This window comes from Pyrgilauda ruficollis, unplaced genomic scaffold (genome assembly GCF_017590135.1).
Source record: "Pyrgilauda ruficollis isolate IOZ18807 unplaced genomic scaffold, ASM1759013v1 scaffold90, whole genome shotgun sequence".
NCBI lineage: Eukaryota > Metazoa > Chordata > Aves > Passeriformes > Passeridae > Pyrgilauda > Pyrgilauda ruficollis.
Genome location: NW_024531044.1, coordinates 1,660,849 through 1,675,434, shown reverse-complemented (window position 1 = coordinate 1,675,434; position 14,586 = coordinate 1,660,849). Strand labels below are relative to the sequence as shown.

The window sequence follows — 14,586 nt, the reverse complement described above, 5'->3', positions numbered from 1 at the left end:
AAAGCACTTCATTAACGCTCTTTTTATAAGCCACTTTGGTAGTGATTTGTTTACAAGCCAGATTTAAATTTTCCATTTTTTTGTGTCCTTTTTTTCAATTAAGTTCGTAATAAAAACACATCTACAAAAGGCATTAACACGGCGTATCAAAAGGAATACTTGTAAAGCTTGCACACTAAGAAGAGAATGAATATTGAAACTAACAAACAGGACATTTGCAGCCCTTCAATACTTAAAGGAGGATAATAAGAAGAAATGGTGACAGATGAGAGAGTCAATTCAGACTACGTATCAGGAAGGAATTTTTTACAGTGAGGCTGGTGAGACACTGGCACAGGTTGTTCAGAAAGGTGGTGGATAACTCTTTGCTGGAAACATTCAAGGCCAGATTGGACAGGCTCTGAGTGACCTGATCTAGGTGAAGATGTCCCTGCTCATTGTAGCGGGTGTTGCACAAGATAACCTTTAATAGTTCCTTCCAACCCAAACTATTATGTGATTGTACAGTGTACAGAAAGTGAGATCTTACTGCTCGACTTGTACTTACTTATGTTTAGTGTACATGAACAACTACCATATCAAAGGAAACCGACCAGCAAACCTTATATTTTGGGCATCCTCAATTTAGAGATCAGTTCTGGACAGTCCTAGCCCTTGCTCTTCAAAAAAACTTCGTCTCTCTAATCAGAAATGAAAGTTGTTAGCACCTGTCACAAGCAGGCTCTGAGCTCCTCAAAAATACCCTAATTACAAAACAAAACAAAATCCCCCAAACAAAAAGCCCAAACAAACCAACCCAACATAAAATGGGTCAAAAGAAACGTATCTGCAAAAGCTAATGGGCATTTCTGGAAACAAAAAATCACTGTTTCTGACAATGTATCTGTGAAGCTGATTTTCCAGAAAGACAGATGTATGAACATTTACAGGAAGCTTAAAGTTTGTCAGACACAGATGTCTTTTACTAAGCACAAGGAAAGGAGAAAAAAGGTTAATCTAAGCAATAAGCTACAGTTATCTAGAATAAGGAAATATTTTAAAAATCTAGAAAGACTGAAAGGCAGCGATTTTTTAAGCTTAATACTGCCTTTACTGCCTAATGGTTAGAGGAATTAAAAAGAGATGACAGCTCTTGAGACAAATAATCCTGTCAAGTTTCCACAGATTACTGCCTTGTTCTTTTCTTAATAATTAATGATTAAAAATAAGCAGCTACTAACAGAAACAAATATAATTAATGAAGGATTAGTCTTCCACACAGATTATATGCTATTTTATGCATGTTTTAAACAACAGAACATGATTTAGTGTTCACCTCAAAACTCCTAGGTATGAGCTTGCTGTAATTACACTGATAAAGGCTTATTTTGATTTCAGTTCAGTGTCAGAAAAAGTGATGCATATTTAATCACATTCCTCAAACAGAATAAAGTACAAAGAATGCTTGGAAGAATAAATTAACTTAATCTAAATTTTTTAACCTAATTACTGTATTCATAGAAAATACTCCAGCTTTATTTTCCTCTTTCTGATTGTGCTTTGTCATATTCAAATATGAGGAAAATAAGGAAATAACAGGCTAATGGTGTTATCATTCAAAGCTAGGGATAAATGTCTTAATGGTAAACCATCATTTCCATCTAAAATACCAAAAAATCTTTATATACAAGTTACAAAATTACTCTGTATTACCCCTGCTCAAATGAGATGAGGTAATAAAAAAATCTGACTTTTTTTTCCCATTAATGTAACTACTCTTTCTAACAAAGCTGGATTTACCTTCTTCAGAAAACAGTGGGCATTACACAAGGAACTCAAAATTTTACCAAACCTTTCCTGCTCAATGCCTGGTGAATGTTTTCAAAATTTCATGAAACACTACATCCCTGTGGACATTTAAGAGAAGAACTCTGGGAGCAGCAGGTGAAGGAGACCATGAAGTCTTCAGAAGACAAACTGTCTTTCCTGACTGACCGACCGTGGACATGCCTGCAGTCATGGATCATGAAACGCTTCCTATCCACCATGCCAGTGATCTTAGGCAAGGAATTAAATTGAATCTTAGGCAAGACTAATCAGGAGACCATAGCTGCTAAAATATTTTGGGTTTTTTTCCCACAAATTCATGGTTTCTACTGAAGATCCAACTGATTTTTATTTATAGTAGTCGTTTCTGCAGGCAAACAAGGAAGCACACAATATGTAAATCATGTAAAATATGAAAATATGCTCCGCTGGAGAGCTTTTACCCATACCAATGCAAGAGTTTCAATTTCGAATTTTGTGTGGCAGAACTGGAGAGTTAAGGGAAACAATAGTTAAAGGGAGACAGTAGTTAAAAGAACTGGAGGATAATACTGCTCTTAAAATTAAAATTTAATTATTTACAAATTTACAAATTACAAAATCCTGAATTAGGCAAGTAACTATGTTATATTTGACAAAAAATCTGTTTCTGAGAAGGTATCAAAGTTGTTAAACCTGTCATATCATACACTGCTGTAAAATGAAGCCAAAAAGTAACTTCAGCTTTCATGGAAATGTTACTTTCCAGAAGGTTCTTCTGCAAGAACGACTATATATGCTAATAACAAAAGATATTTTACTATGTTTGAAGGGTGGCTGTAGTTAATGCGACTGAAAGAAAGAATGTGTATTTTCAGTCACAGAAGTGGTGGACTGTTGTTTAATTATCAGGCAAATCACTGACACTACCATAGTTTTTCACATCCATATAGGCCTCCTTCACTTGTGTTTGCAATACCTTAATTACATTCCTTGTCACCACAGCTATAGAAAATCCAAGTTCAGTGTCACAGCCTTCCAACTGCTACTCTGAAGGCCAATTGTCAAAGAAGGAATTTTCCAACAAAATCTCTTTCAAAACTACTGTATAAAATAACCACACTGTATAACACATCAAAGCTCCAGTAAATAAACCTAAAAAAGGTATTCCCTTGAAATGTTGCATTTATCAAGTAAAAGTTTGCTTTCCCAGCTACACAGGCGAGACTACTTCTTTAACTGTAGAAATGCAAGTATTGAAAAAAATGTAATTTGTGTTGTACCTTGCAAGTGAACATCTGAGCATAGGATAGAGATGAATCCAATTTTATTCACATCAACAAAAGGAATACCAGCAGGCTTAAGAGGTGTCAAGTAACAACCTTCCTTTTAATTCCTCCCTATATTCAGATTATAGGTAGTACTTTATAATATTAACCCTTTCTGAATTTCATCATAGGGAGGATATTATCTCAAGTATTTTCTATTTTAGCTGATGCTAGGTTTTCACTTCATGCTCTTTATCACTATAGTAGACAAACTTTTCATAGTTCAAAATGGTATGAAATTATCTTTCTCTTCCTTTCCCAAAAAATGCAGCCGACTGGGAGTGGAACATGTCTACTGACCACATAAGGTCACAACACACACCAAACCATCTTAATTGAAACTTCCAACTCATTTGCCCACCCACTACAGTTTTCTCTATGAGACAGTCATTGCCCTCTTTCCTGTCAAGAGTTGCATAGGAGTTACTGGAGACAGTCACTGTCCCAGAACTTTAAATCAACTTGCAGCCATCCCAGCCTTGCAATGCATATAAAGAAAAAGTAATTCAGTTCACAGAAATGTGTTGATAAGAAGCAGAGTAGAAAGAAGAATTTTGATAGGTTTCTCATACTCTGCATGTTAACGAGACTCATTATAGTCAACATAAGTGGACTTTGTGAGCTTTGTATCCAGATACATCACACTGCTAGTCATGAACAGCAGGACAGTTATTATCTAAAGCTAAATTATTCTTCTTCAAATGGACAAACCCAGACAAGAAAGACTATTACTTATGTTGCTGTGCAAAAGGTCTATCATCATTGAGGATGCTGTGAACACTCTTAAACTGAGTGACAGGAGAAATCAATTTTCTGCCAAAGAGGACTGCAAACAATTTGACAGGCTGCCTTCTTTTCATCTGTGGCACTTCAATCTGCTGTAATATATACACACGTGCTGAAGAAAAAGTAGAGTCACAGAAAACTTTCCATGCTAGACTTCTTTTCCAACTCCTCGTGTATGCATTCAGATCATCCTGCCCATATAATTTTTCTGCATGCAGAACAACAGGATAAATTCTCAAAGTTTTATTTCTCTAAACTGGACTTCGAAGTGCTAAAAAGTGTTTACCAGACATCTAACAGCTGAATACTTTTTCATACTTGTTGTACGTATGCATGTATACATCTCTTTGAAACAGAAATACTTCAGAAGAGGGTTTTGCATGAATAGTTAAATGAGAAGTATCTGTTCAATTTAAAATGGATGATATAAAATTATCCTCCCTGCTTCCCTGCGCTCTCTTAATAAAATGAGGGGGAATAAAATATTTCTAATGAACCAAACCAACCAGCACAAAAAAAATCCAGCTCCCAGAAATGGCTCAGCTGGTTTTTCTGTAGATGGAAATTGTATGACTTCTGGTAGGATACACTGTTGTGGCAGAAGCTATTACTAGGTCTCTGCTGCCCAAATGCCTGCATGAGTTACCATTTCCAATAAACATGCCTTTTAACTCTGTTTAAGAATGAAGAATTATGTGCTGCTGTAAATGTTACAAAAATTCTCAAGGGCACATACACATAATGGAACAATGCTGTAAAGCCAATGCTTTTAACTAAAAGCACCTGTAAGCTCTGTCTTACTTTGTTCAAATTGCTCAGTCTTCCCCAACTCGTAAAAATATAATATGAAATTACAGGTAAACAAAAACATAATCAAAAAACTTTCCTGTTACTGCAAAATCCAGACATTAAAAGCAAACAAGTATTCACTGGAAATAAACAAAAAAACCAACCAACCAAAACCCACAACAAACCAACACAACCATCTAAAAAACACCTTCCAAAAATCCAGAAGAAATATTTTTGTGCTTAATTAAGGAAGTGTGCTTACCTTAACAGACCTACTATTTTTTTGATAGCACACTGGACAATATCCTGGGGAGAAAGGCCTAGATCTCCAACAGCCACTTGTAACAACTGCTGCACCATGTCCAGGGGCTGACCATCTATACACATGGCTACTGCTTGCTCATGGATTTTTTCTTTTTCCGACCTTGACAGATCATATAAATAGCCGTACTTCTGTAGTGTATCCTGTGAACAGACAGTTTTTGGAACACTAATCAGTGTACTCCTCATTTACAGGGCTGTATCAGTCTTCCTTTCTGCTAGGAATTAACATATACCGAGGAAAAAAAAAGATTGATGGAACTGAATTTTCAAAACCCAGGTCAACAAAAGCAAAGGTAGAAAACATTAATAAAATATGACAGAAGATTGATGTCTATCACTGCTAGTCATGGTAACACTCAAAGCAAGCACTTGATCAGTAATCATTACCTGTTTGCTGCTTTTCAAATAAGTGATGAAAGTGTGAGTGAGTGTTTCCAGATGAGCAAGAGATTGTTGCAAATGATTCAGTGTTTCTTCATAAGCAGCAGATGGGCTTTCAGCATCTTTCATGTCATTATCTGAGGTTTTTTTTCTTGATTTCTCAGAAAGATGTTTGACTGCCTTAATAGCCTTCTTAGTCACTTCTATCCTGGCTTCAACTGGCAGCTGAAAAAGATTGCTCAATTATTTATTCATTCATTACCTCTACACTACTATTTGTATTACAGCAGTGCCAAGAGGTCAGATGGCTCCACAACACAGCATAAAACTAAACGAAGTATTTAATGGGAAACAACTTTGTTTCTGACTTGTCATTTATTAACATGATCAGTATTCCTTTACTTTCCTCTGCTGTCCTTCTTTTTACTTACTCATGTTCATTTTAAACCATATGAACTTCTTTTCCTAATTATATTAATTATTTTTGTGGACTGCCAACTTATAATCTTTGATTTTTAATTCTTCACTGAGAGACGTCTGAGAGTTGCTTTACAAGACTGACTGATAACTCACCTAAGATTAGTTTTGTCAGGTTTAGACCACTGTTTAAAATATAAGACTTTAAGACCATAACCATAAGCAAAAAATCCATAAGGAGAAATTTTAAATCAATCTATTTAAAGCCCGAGTTATACAAAATAGTAACCATACAGTAGTTTTAAAGACCTGTACAACCAGCTGTATCTAGGCATTAAACTGAAACAAAGTCTGACTTTGCTGTTTGGGAAAAGACTGACTTTCCTGTTTGGTCTTTCAGCTCGGGCTGAAAGACCAAAACAAAGTCTGAAGTATGATTTTAGACATTAATGTATCATTGGCTCATTTGTAGCAACTTCAAGTACAGTTTTAACAATGCTTGCAATGTACTTTCCAATGGGTGGGAGTGTCCTCTGCCTGAACTCTAAACCCAAAGCATTAGGTGCTTTTAACATCAGGTGTTTTAGTTACTGGAATACTGAACTGAGACATAAACAATTTTAACTTTCAAGTTGAAATACACAATAAATTGAAAAAAAAATGCTTGAATCTGTATGACACAGTGAATAGGAAATAAGATAATTATCATAAAAGAGGGGAAATAAACTGCAACAGCATTTTTCATACAAAGTCCAAGAGATGTTTACAGCATGAATTAAACTAGCAACTTCTAAAGCCATAAGAAGTTTGACAAGGATTATTTAGGGGAAAGTTTTACAGTTTTCATACTTTCCCCTCCCTCCCCTAGATAAAAAGTCACAAGTGAAAGATCTATAGTTCACTCCTGGTTTTTTGTGCTGTTAATGTGAACCAAACTAATGGTCTATTGGATATTTTTAAGGATGAAAACAAAATGAGTGGACAAAATTGTCAGAGCTAACAAAGTTTGACAGTTTTAAGACAATACAAAGGGAATTTTACCATACAGTTTCAAATACAACAGAGTTCCATTCCTGCTCAAAGCAACTGAGTTTGTTACTGTGAACAAGGCCTCAATATCAGGTTTTACTCTAAGCAAGGAAAAATTCATAGCCTCCACATCACATTAAAATCTAATAACCACAGCTGGATTTATGTATCCATTTTATAAACATGATAAAAGAAGAAAACAGCTACGTATTTAATTTTTTCCTCTTCTAGTGTACATTCTAATGTTCAAAATGCAATTAAGAGAGATGCAAAAGACAAACAGTTTAAGTATTCCATCTAACTTACATCCTAGAGAACAGTGTCAATATACTGCCAGTTTAGAAGTCAAGTTGCCATAAGCACATGCAGAAAAAGGCATTAAGAATTTTTTTAAAAATGAATAAAGAAAATACAGCTTTTTCGCAAGCCTGTTTTAATTTTGCATTCACATCTGCATAGTGCCAAAATGCAGCACTAAGAACATATAATTTCTCTGGTTGTTTTATTCCAAACCATGAATAGCTCTCCTCCATACTTCTAGTCTGCTTCAGTAATGAGATTTGGTATCAGAACCAGTGATAAAAATGTAGCTTAGGGGTTAGTTTAAGCTTTGGTTGCATGTGAAGTGAAGTTTTATATTTAAAAAGCTTTTATAGTTTAAGAAGATTTTTAAATCTATAAGCTATAATGTGTAACAAAAAATCCTAAAAATCTCTTTTCAAATCAAAGAACATCACATACTATTTCACCTCAACAGATTTCACCCCTCAGGGTGAAAAACTCATCTCATAAGCCTATTCTCCTCAGAGTATATAAGTACTTCTTAATAAAGTATATTATGAGTAACATTTACTTATACGTGAAGATGTTGACCCTGCTACTCTTGTTGTCAGTGATTAACATGCAAGTGTGAGATTATGGTAACAGCTCCACTCCTTTTAATGGCACAGGAACCTGGGATCCCAGCAAGAGTGAAACAGAATGGTTGCAAGGGGCCACCAAAGGGCATCTGCTTAAACAGAGCCACCTAGAGCCTGTGGCCAAGGACCACATTCAGGTGGCTCTTAAATTTACCTCCAATGTGGGAGGACTCAACAACCCCTTTGTGCAACTTGTGTTCTCTCACCCTCGTAATGAAAAATGGGTTTTGATGTTCAGATGGAACAGCTGGGTGCAGTTCCTGTATCTGCTGCCAAATCACAGAATGGCCTGGGTTGGAAGGGACCTTAGAGATCACCTAGTTCCAACCCCATTGCCATGAACAGGGACACCTTCCACTAGACCAGACTGCTCAAAGTCCCACCCAACCTGGCCTTGAACACTTCCAGGGATGGGGCATCCACAGCTTCTCTGGGCAGCCGTTTTTCCTAATGTCTAACCTAAACCTACTCTCCATTTGGAAGCCATTCCCTCTTTTCCTGTCTCCATCATGCTCTCATCCATCTCCGTCTTTCCTGTGGGTTCCCTTAAGGTACTGGAAGGCCACAATTAGGTCACCCCAAAGCCTTCTCTTTTCCAGGCTGAACAATCTGAATTCTCTCAGTCTTTCCCCATAGGAGAGGTGCTCCATCCCTCTGATCTCACCCAACTCTTTGTTTGCTACCACTGAGCATGACATTAGATGGCACAGAACACACCTTTGGCTGCCCAGGTCACCTGTCCTGGCTGTGTCCTTTAACCACTTTTTGCCCACCTGCAGCCTACTCAGGGCTGAGGTGTTGAGATAAAAATTAAGCCTTGACACAGTACAAGCAGTACTCAGCAAGTCAAAATCCCAATGGTATCAACACTGTTTCAGTTACAAATCCAAAGCACAGCCCCACTGAGGCTGCTATGATGAAAGTTAACTTCATTACTACTGGACCCTGTAAAATTCATTTGGAAAAAGTTTAAATGGAAGTTTAAGAAGCCAGTTAAAGAAAAGACTGAAGTTTCCTATTACACACTCTCGAAACAGATTTAATTAAAATAACTATATAAATGAAAGGCACAAGAAAAGTCCCTTGCACTGATACTAGAAAAAGAAGTACTGTCAATATCCACGAACAAAACAAGGTCAGGCAAGGCAAACCAACTGAACTGGAATGCAGTCGTAAAATGAAGCCAAGTAATTCAAAAAGTAACATCTGAATGCAGTCACGCTATGTAACAACATTTCTTGTACACCTTCAGGCAATGTCATGCCCTGTCTTTATCCTTAGTGTTTTATATAGCATTAAGTCAATCAGCCAGACAAAAGATAGTGAACAATATTCTGGGCTTTTTTTTTTTTTTAACTGAGCTTTTTTTATACAGTTATTTTCAACAGCATTCAGTGTCTTTAAAGTCAAGAAAATGATGCAGGTTAATGTCCAGTTGTAATAAGTTCTCATTCCACACCTGTTTGGTATGTGGTCAAAATGTGGACATTGTACTCCTGCTTGAGGAAGCAAAAAGGAAAAGAAAATGGTCAAAACAGTAATACTGACTCAGAGAAAATAAGTCAACCTTTCAACTAAAATCACTAAGTTGCAAGAAAAGTTCTTTTTAATCTTTTAAATCAGAATTTGGTAAGGAAGTTATAAAAGATGGAATGTTAAACAAAAAACATCATCAGCTGTAGTCTGAAAGAATATGGCTGAATCTGTGGAAGGCTGCAAGAGAGTTCCTATGTAAGGAAAATTTCAGCTTCTCTTTCTCTACAGAATAGCTAACTGATGATACCACTGCTTTTTATTCTGCTTTTCCCATCTAAAGCTGTAGCCTTTTCTTCTTCTAATCAACATATTGTGCCAAGCTCCATTTGTAGTGTGTGTTCAATAATGAAAACACAGTGATTTAAAAATATTGTTTTCAGTTGTGTTTTTGTTGTGCCAGGCTTTTTTTTCCAGAGTACTGTTAATCAAAAACTCATCAGGGCAATGACCTATGAGCTCTACAACAGATGGTTCTTTGAAGACATAACCAACTCTCCAGCACAATGAACAAAATGCTGGCAATGAAGGAATTTAAAAAAAAAAACCAAACCCACAAACTATCTAAAATGCTTCACAAAGATCACAGAAACAGGAACAAATGGGAAATCATCATGGTAAGAAGCTGATATGATCATTGCTATAATTAAGAAACTATGACATCAATATTATTTAAAAGCAAACAGAGCTCCTGGGAAAAAAGATGACAGATTCAAAATGCATGCAAAAATATAAGCAGTCATTCCAATGAATACTTGAAATATCTCCCATTTAGGAAGAAATCTGTTCCATACATACAAATAGCCTATTCTTAATGTTACAGAGACTGAATGATTTTTTATTTAGTCAGAAAGACTTAAACAGTTATACAGAGTTAAAAGCATATCTGAGTAGAAGTGTCACAAGCAGGAACCTTCTCAAGTGCTTGCAGCAGTGAGCTTCTGTGGTCAAGGGATCAATACTTCAGCCCTTCAATGTGTGAGGAAGGTGCTGACAAAGCCTTGAGGTCCTTGCCTGTTTCATTTGCCACAAAAAAAAATTTGTACCAATCTGTACCTTCTCCAACTACATTAACCATGTTACTTTAGGTCTGTGCTTTACTGAAGTCCCACTGCGATGCATCTCTGCTCACCCAGCTCCCACCACACAATGTGACCACTTCATGAATCCTTAGTGCCTGGGAACTGAATCTCATCTTCCACGTGGTAACTCATTTCTACTGATTGCAAGAAACATGGGAGAAAAGAATCTCTGGCCTCTTAGAACTAGAAGTACCTAAAACTGTGTCACATCCTGAACTACAGTCAGTATAACAATGTTAGTTGCCTTTTCATAAATGCAAACTCCTCGGCCATTTCTCCAGATTTAGACAGTCTCTCAATCCCTTTGCCCAGTCAAGTGCTGCTCATTCAGTCACTGCTGGCCCAATTCACGAGAAAGCTAAAACACAGTTTGTGGAAAGGAACAGGTGAATAAAAGGGTCCCTGTCAAAACCCATAACATTCCTGTCTTTGTCAGGAAGAACAAGGAGTTGAAGAAGCCACCACTAAACCCCTGTGTTTTCATTCCCTTTTGCATAATTACACATTCTGCTCCCAGGTTTTCTGCCATATCCAAGTGACACACAAGCAGAAGCAGCTGGCTATTGCTCTGATGGTCCACCACTGCCTCTCCTTACTTCTACTGAAATACTGGAAAAGCAGAGATATTTTGATGTCTGTTTCCTAAGTTCCCACATGGTGACAACAGCAATGCTACCTCTGAAGTTGAACTCATGTAGCCTAACTCATACAGTGCTATGTAACCAATGTACCATTACCTCTTAGTACTTGAGACGTTTCTCAATTGTTTCTGACCAAAAGTGGTTTTTGATGGAGATACTCCTCCACAAGAATACCAGTGGAGTGCATCTCATCATCTCCCTGGAATATTCTCTCCCTCTTCTTTCCCACCTTCACCTTCTGAGATTTTGAAGGAGTGAGAGAGAGGTGTGAGGGTAACCAACATCTGTTTTTTGCGGTTTTTTGCCAGTTCACCTCTCAGCACTCCTAAAAAACCCACTTCACAATCTCTCTGTAAGCTTCCTCTCAAATTTCCTCTATGAGAGAAAACTCAGTTGTCTCAGGACAGTACAGATTATTTCATGATAAAGACCATGTTTTTTTGCATTTTGACTAAGTATCAGCACTTCCATGAAGTACTTAAATATGCATCTGCTGTGGTAGTAAGAAACTGATATAGTAAAGTATTTGGCCACAAAACTAGACTGGGAAGAAAGTTCTGAACTGGAGATTAAAAGAGTGAGCACATGACCAGGGCAGCCTCAAAACACATAACATTTAAGTAAAAAATGCAAGCCAAAAGGCTGCTTTTATGTATGGAGTGTTTTCCAGATGAAAGGTAGAGGAAAGAGACCTCAGAGATAAGTTTCCAGGCTCTACAATGATAACTTCTCATTGTACAATTCTACTTGAGAACTGAACAGGATCCTGAGGCAAAATTAGTTGCAAGCTGTCAATCCCAAACCCAGTGGCACATTAGATGATTTGACCAACTGTTTCAAGCACTTCTTGAGCATCTTTCACGTCCAAAAAGCTAACAGGTCTCTACTACAAAATTCTGCCTGACCACAAACCACAATCATCTTGCCTTTAGTATTTCTTTCATGCTATTTTTTCTCTCAATTCTCAAGAGGGTAGAGAAAATGTGTCAGAATCCTGAACAGAAACAAAGGAAAATAATCAAGGTGTTTCAAAACAGACACACAGTGGAGGATATCCACTCTCTCCTTGCACCATTCATCTGGAATAAAGGAGAAATAACTTTGTAATACTCAAGAAACATTAACAGCAAGAGTTTCAAGTACTCAGTTGCAATCACCATACATAAAGACAGCACTTCCTTCTCATTAGACAAGCCATGCCCTTGCTACCTCAGTTTAGGGTCCAGTTTGGCAATTAAGATCTCAGGATGAGTCTGAATCACTGCTCAGAAGCATGAAAAAGTACCTTTATGAGATAAAAGGGATCAAAACACCTAAACCAAGATAATAGTTCTGCTAAAAAGGCTTCAGAGACAGCTGATAGAACTAGTAAGAAAACATGCTGGTCTACTCTGACAGTAAGATCACAGCATAAATTCTGTGCTGACAAAGTTTCTTATTATCCCAGCTACCATTTTTTTCACCAGATTCTGATATAGACAGAATTTAGATGGGTTCTAATAAACCTATACCAATATTGTATACATTCATTAAAACATTCAAAGACAGAATAAACTGAAATTCACCTCATTAAACATGGTGTATAAATACTTCAGAAAAACTGTAACAAACCAAAATAAAGAAGATACACACAATAAACCCCTAGAGACTTTATTGCCTTTTCCTTTCAGATAAAGTTAGTGAAGACATCTCTAGATCTTTTAATAAGGTAAAATCTAAGAAATCTCATTTCTCTTTTGTGATTCACAGCAAAGATATGTAAGAAAGCATGGGTAAAACTTTATGCTAGAAATATCCTGGCAAGTAGGTTTCACTGGACAAAAAAAAACCTCCACATCTCGTAATATATGTTACACACATGAAAGTGCATTCTTTCAAAACCAGGCTTTCAGCCAGATGGAGATTACAACAGTTTGTAACTGCCATTATTACAATGCTTAGAAACCACATGCATTGGGCCAGAATACTTTCTTTGTGGAACATCTTATTCTGAATGCAAAAGCCTGGTACAAGCACAAGACTGTGGCACAATGAATTTTAGGATGAGCGTAAGTAAATAAATACAACTACACCAGTGTCTGGTGGAGTGAGAATGCAACATGGCACAGGCAATCCAGGAGGCTCCTGGAATGCACTGATGACAACGTCCTTCTTCAAGTCATACAGGAACCAACTAGGAGAGGTGCAATGATGGAACTTGTTTTCACCAACAAAGAAGGACTGGAGGGGAATGTGACAATGAAGATCAGCCTGGGCTGCAGTAGCCATGAAGATCCTTAGTGCAATGAGAAGGGTGCACAGAAAGTTCACTGCTCTGGACTTCAGGGATTTGTCTGGTAGAGTACCATGGGATAAAGCAAAGAGGGACCCAAAAAGGCTGGCTGAAATTGAATGTTAACGTCCTTCAAGCGCAGGAACAATATCCCAAAGAAGAAGTAGTCAGGAAAAAATGCTAGGAGACCTGCAGGGATGCAAAAGAAACTCTTGAAACACCAAAAAGACAGCCCACAGAGGGTGGAAACAAGAAAGGTACCTACGAGGCATACAGAGGAACTGTCCCAGCAGCCAGGGATCAGGTTAGGAAAGCTAAAGCATTGCTCAAACTATATCTTGCCAGGAACACCAAGGGCTACAAGCAAAGTTTCAGTAGGTATATTGGTGGTAGAAGAAAGACTAGGGAAATTGTGGGTCCTCTCTGGAAGGAAATGAGAAGCGGTGTTACCTGAGACTCAGAGAAAACAGTCAGTCAATAAGTTTTGCATCAGTCTTCACCAGCAAATGCTCCAGCCATGCTACCCAAGTTGCAGAAAGCAAATGAAGGGACTGGCAGAATGAAGAATAAACCCCAGCAGAAAAAGCTCATGCTCAAGACCATCTAAGGAACCCGAAGGTGCACAGGTCCTGGGCCCTCATGAGATGCTTCTGTGTGTTCTGAGGGAGTTGGTGCATGAATTTGCTAGACCACTGTCCATCCACTTGAGAAGTTGTGGCAGTCTGGAGAAACTCCCACTGACTGTAGAAGGAGAAACATAGTCCTCATTTTTAAAAAAGGACAACCTAGGGAACTGCAGGCTGGTTAGTTTCATTTTGGTGACCAGCAAGATCATGGTGCAGATCCTCCTGGAATCTATGGTAAGGCACAGAAAATCAGGAGGTGGCTGGTGACAGCCAACACGGCTTCATTAAGGGCATATCATGGCTGACAAATCTGGTGGTCTTCTCTAACAGGGTTACAGAATTGGTGAATGAATAAAGAGGAACTGCAGCTCGTGTCATTTGCCAGGTGCAAAGCATTTGACAGTGTTCGGCATGACATACAAACTGGAGAGATGGATATGACACATGGACCCCTTGGTGGATAAAGAATTGACTGGGTTTGCTGCATACAAGCATTAACGGCTCAATGTCCAAATGGAGAGCACTGTCACTCCTTAGGGATTAGTATTGGGACTGGCACTGTTTAACATCTATGTCAAAGACAGGGGCAGTGACTGAGCCCAGAGGAGGCCACAAAGATGCACAGCGGGATGGAACAACTCTCCTGTGAAGACAGGCTGAGAAGTTGGGCTGT

The 14,586-nt window shown here is 37.9% G+C and overlaps 1 protein-coding gene across 2 annotated transcripts in view; it reads right to left on the bottom strand.

Moving 5' to 3' along the window:
- The window catches only part of NBAS (NBAS subunit of NRZ tethering complex), a 160,805-nt gene that overhangs the window by 39,015 nt on the left and 107,204 nt on the right, over positions 1 to 14,586 (bottom strand). For both annotated transcript variants that reach the window (XM_041489177.1, XM_041489178.1), the window contains 2 exons: positions 5,400 to 5,618; positions 4,951 to 5,153 (listed from right to left, as the gene is read on the bottom strand). In XM_041489177.1, the coding sequence (XP_041345111.1) occupies positions 4,951 to 5,153; positions 5,400 to 5,618 (422 nt within the window). The remainder of the gene's footprint in view (positions 1 to 4,950; positions 5,154 to 5,399; positions 5,619 to 14,586) is intronic.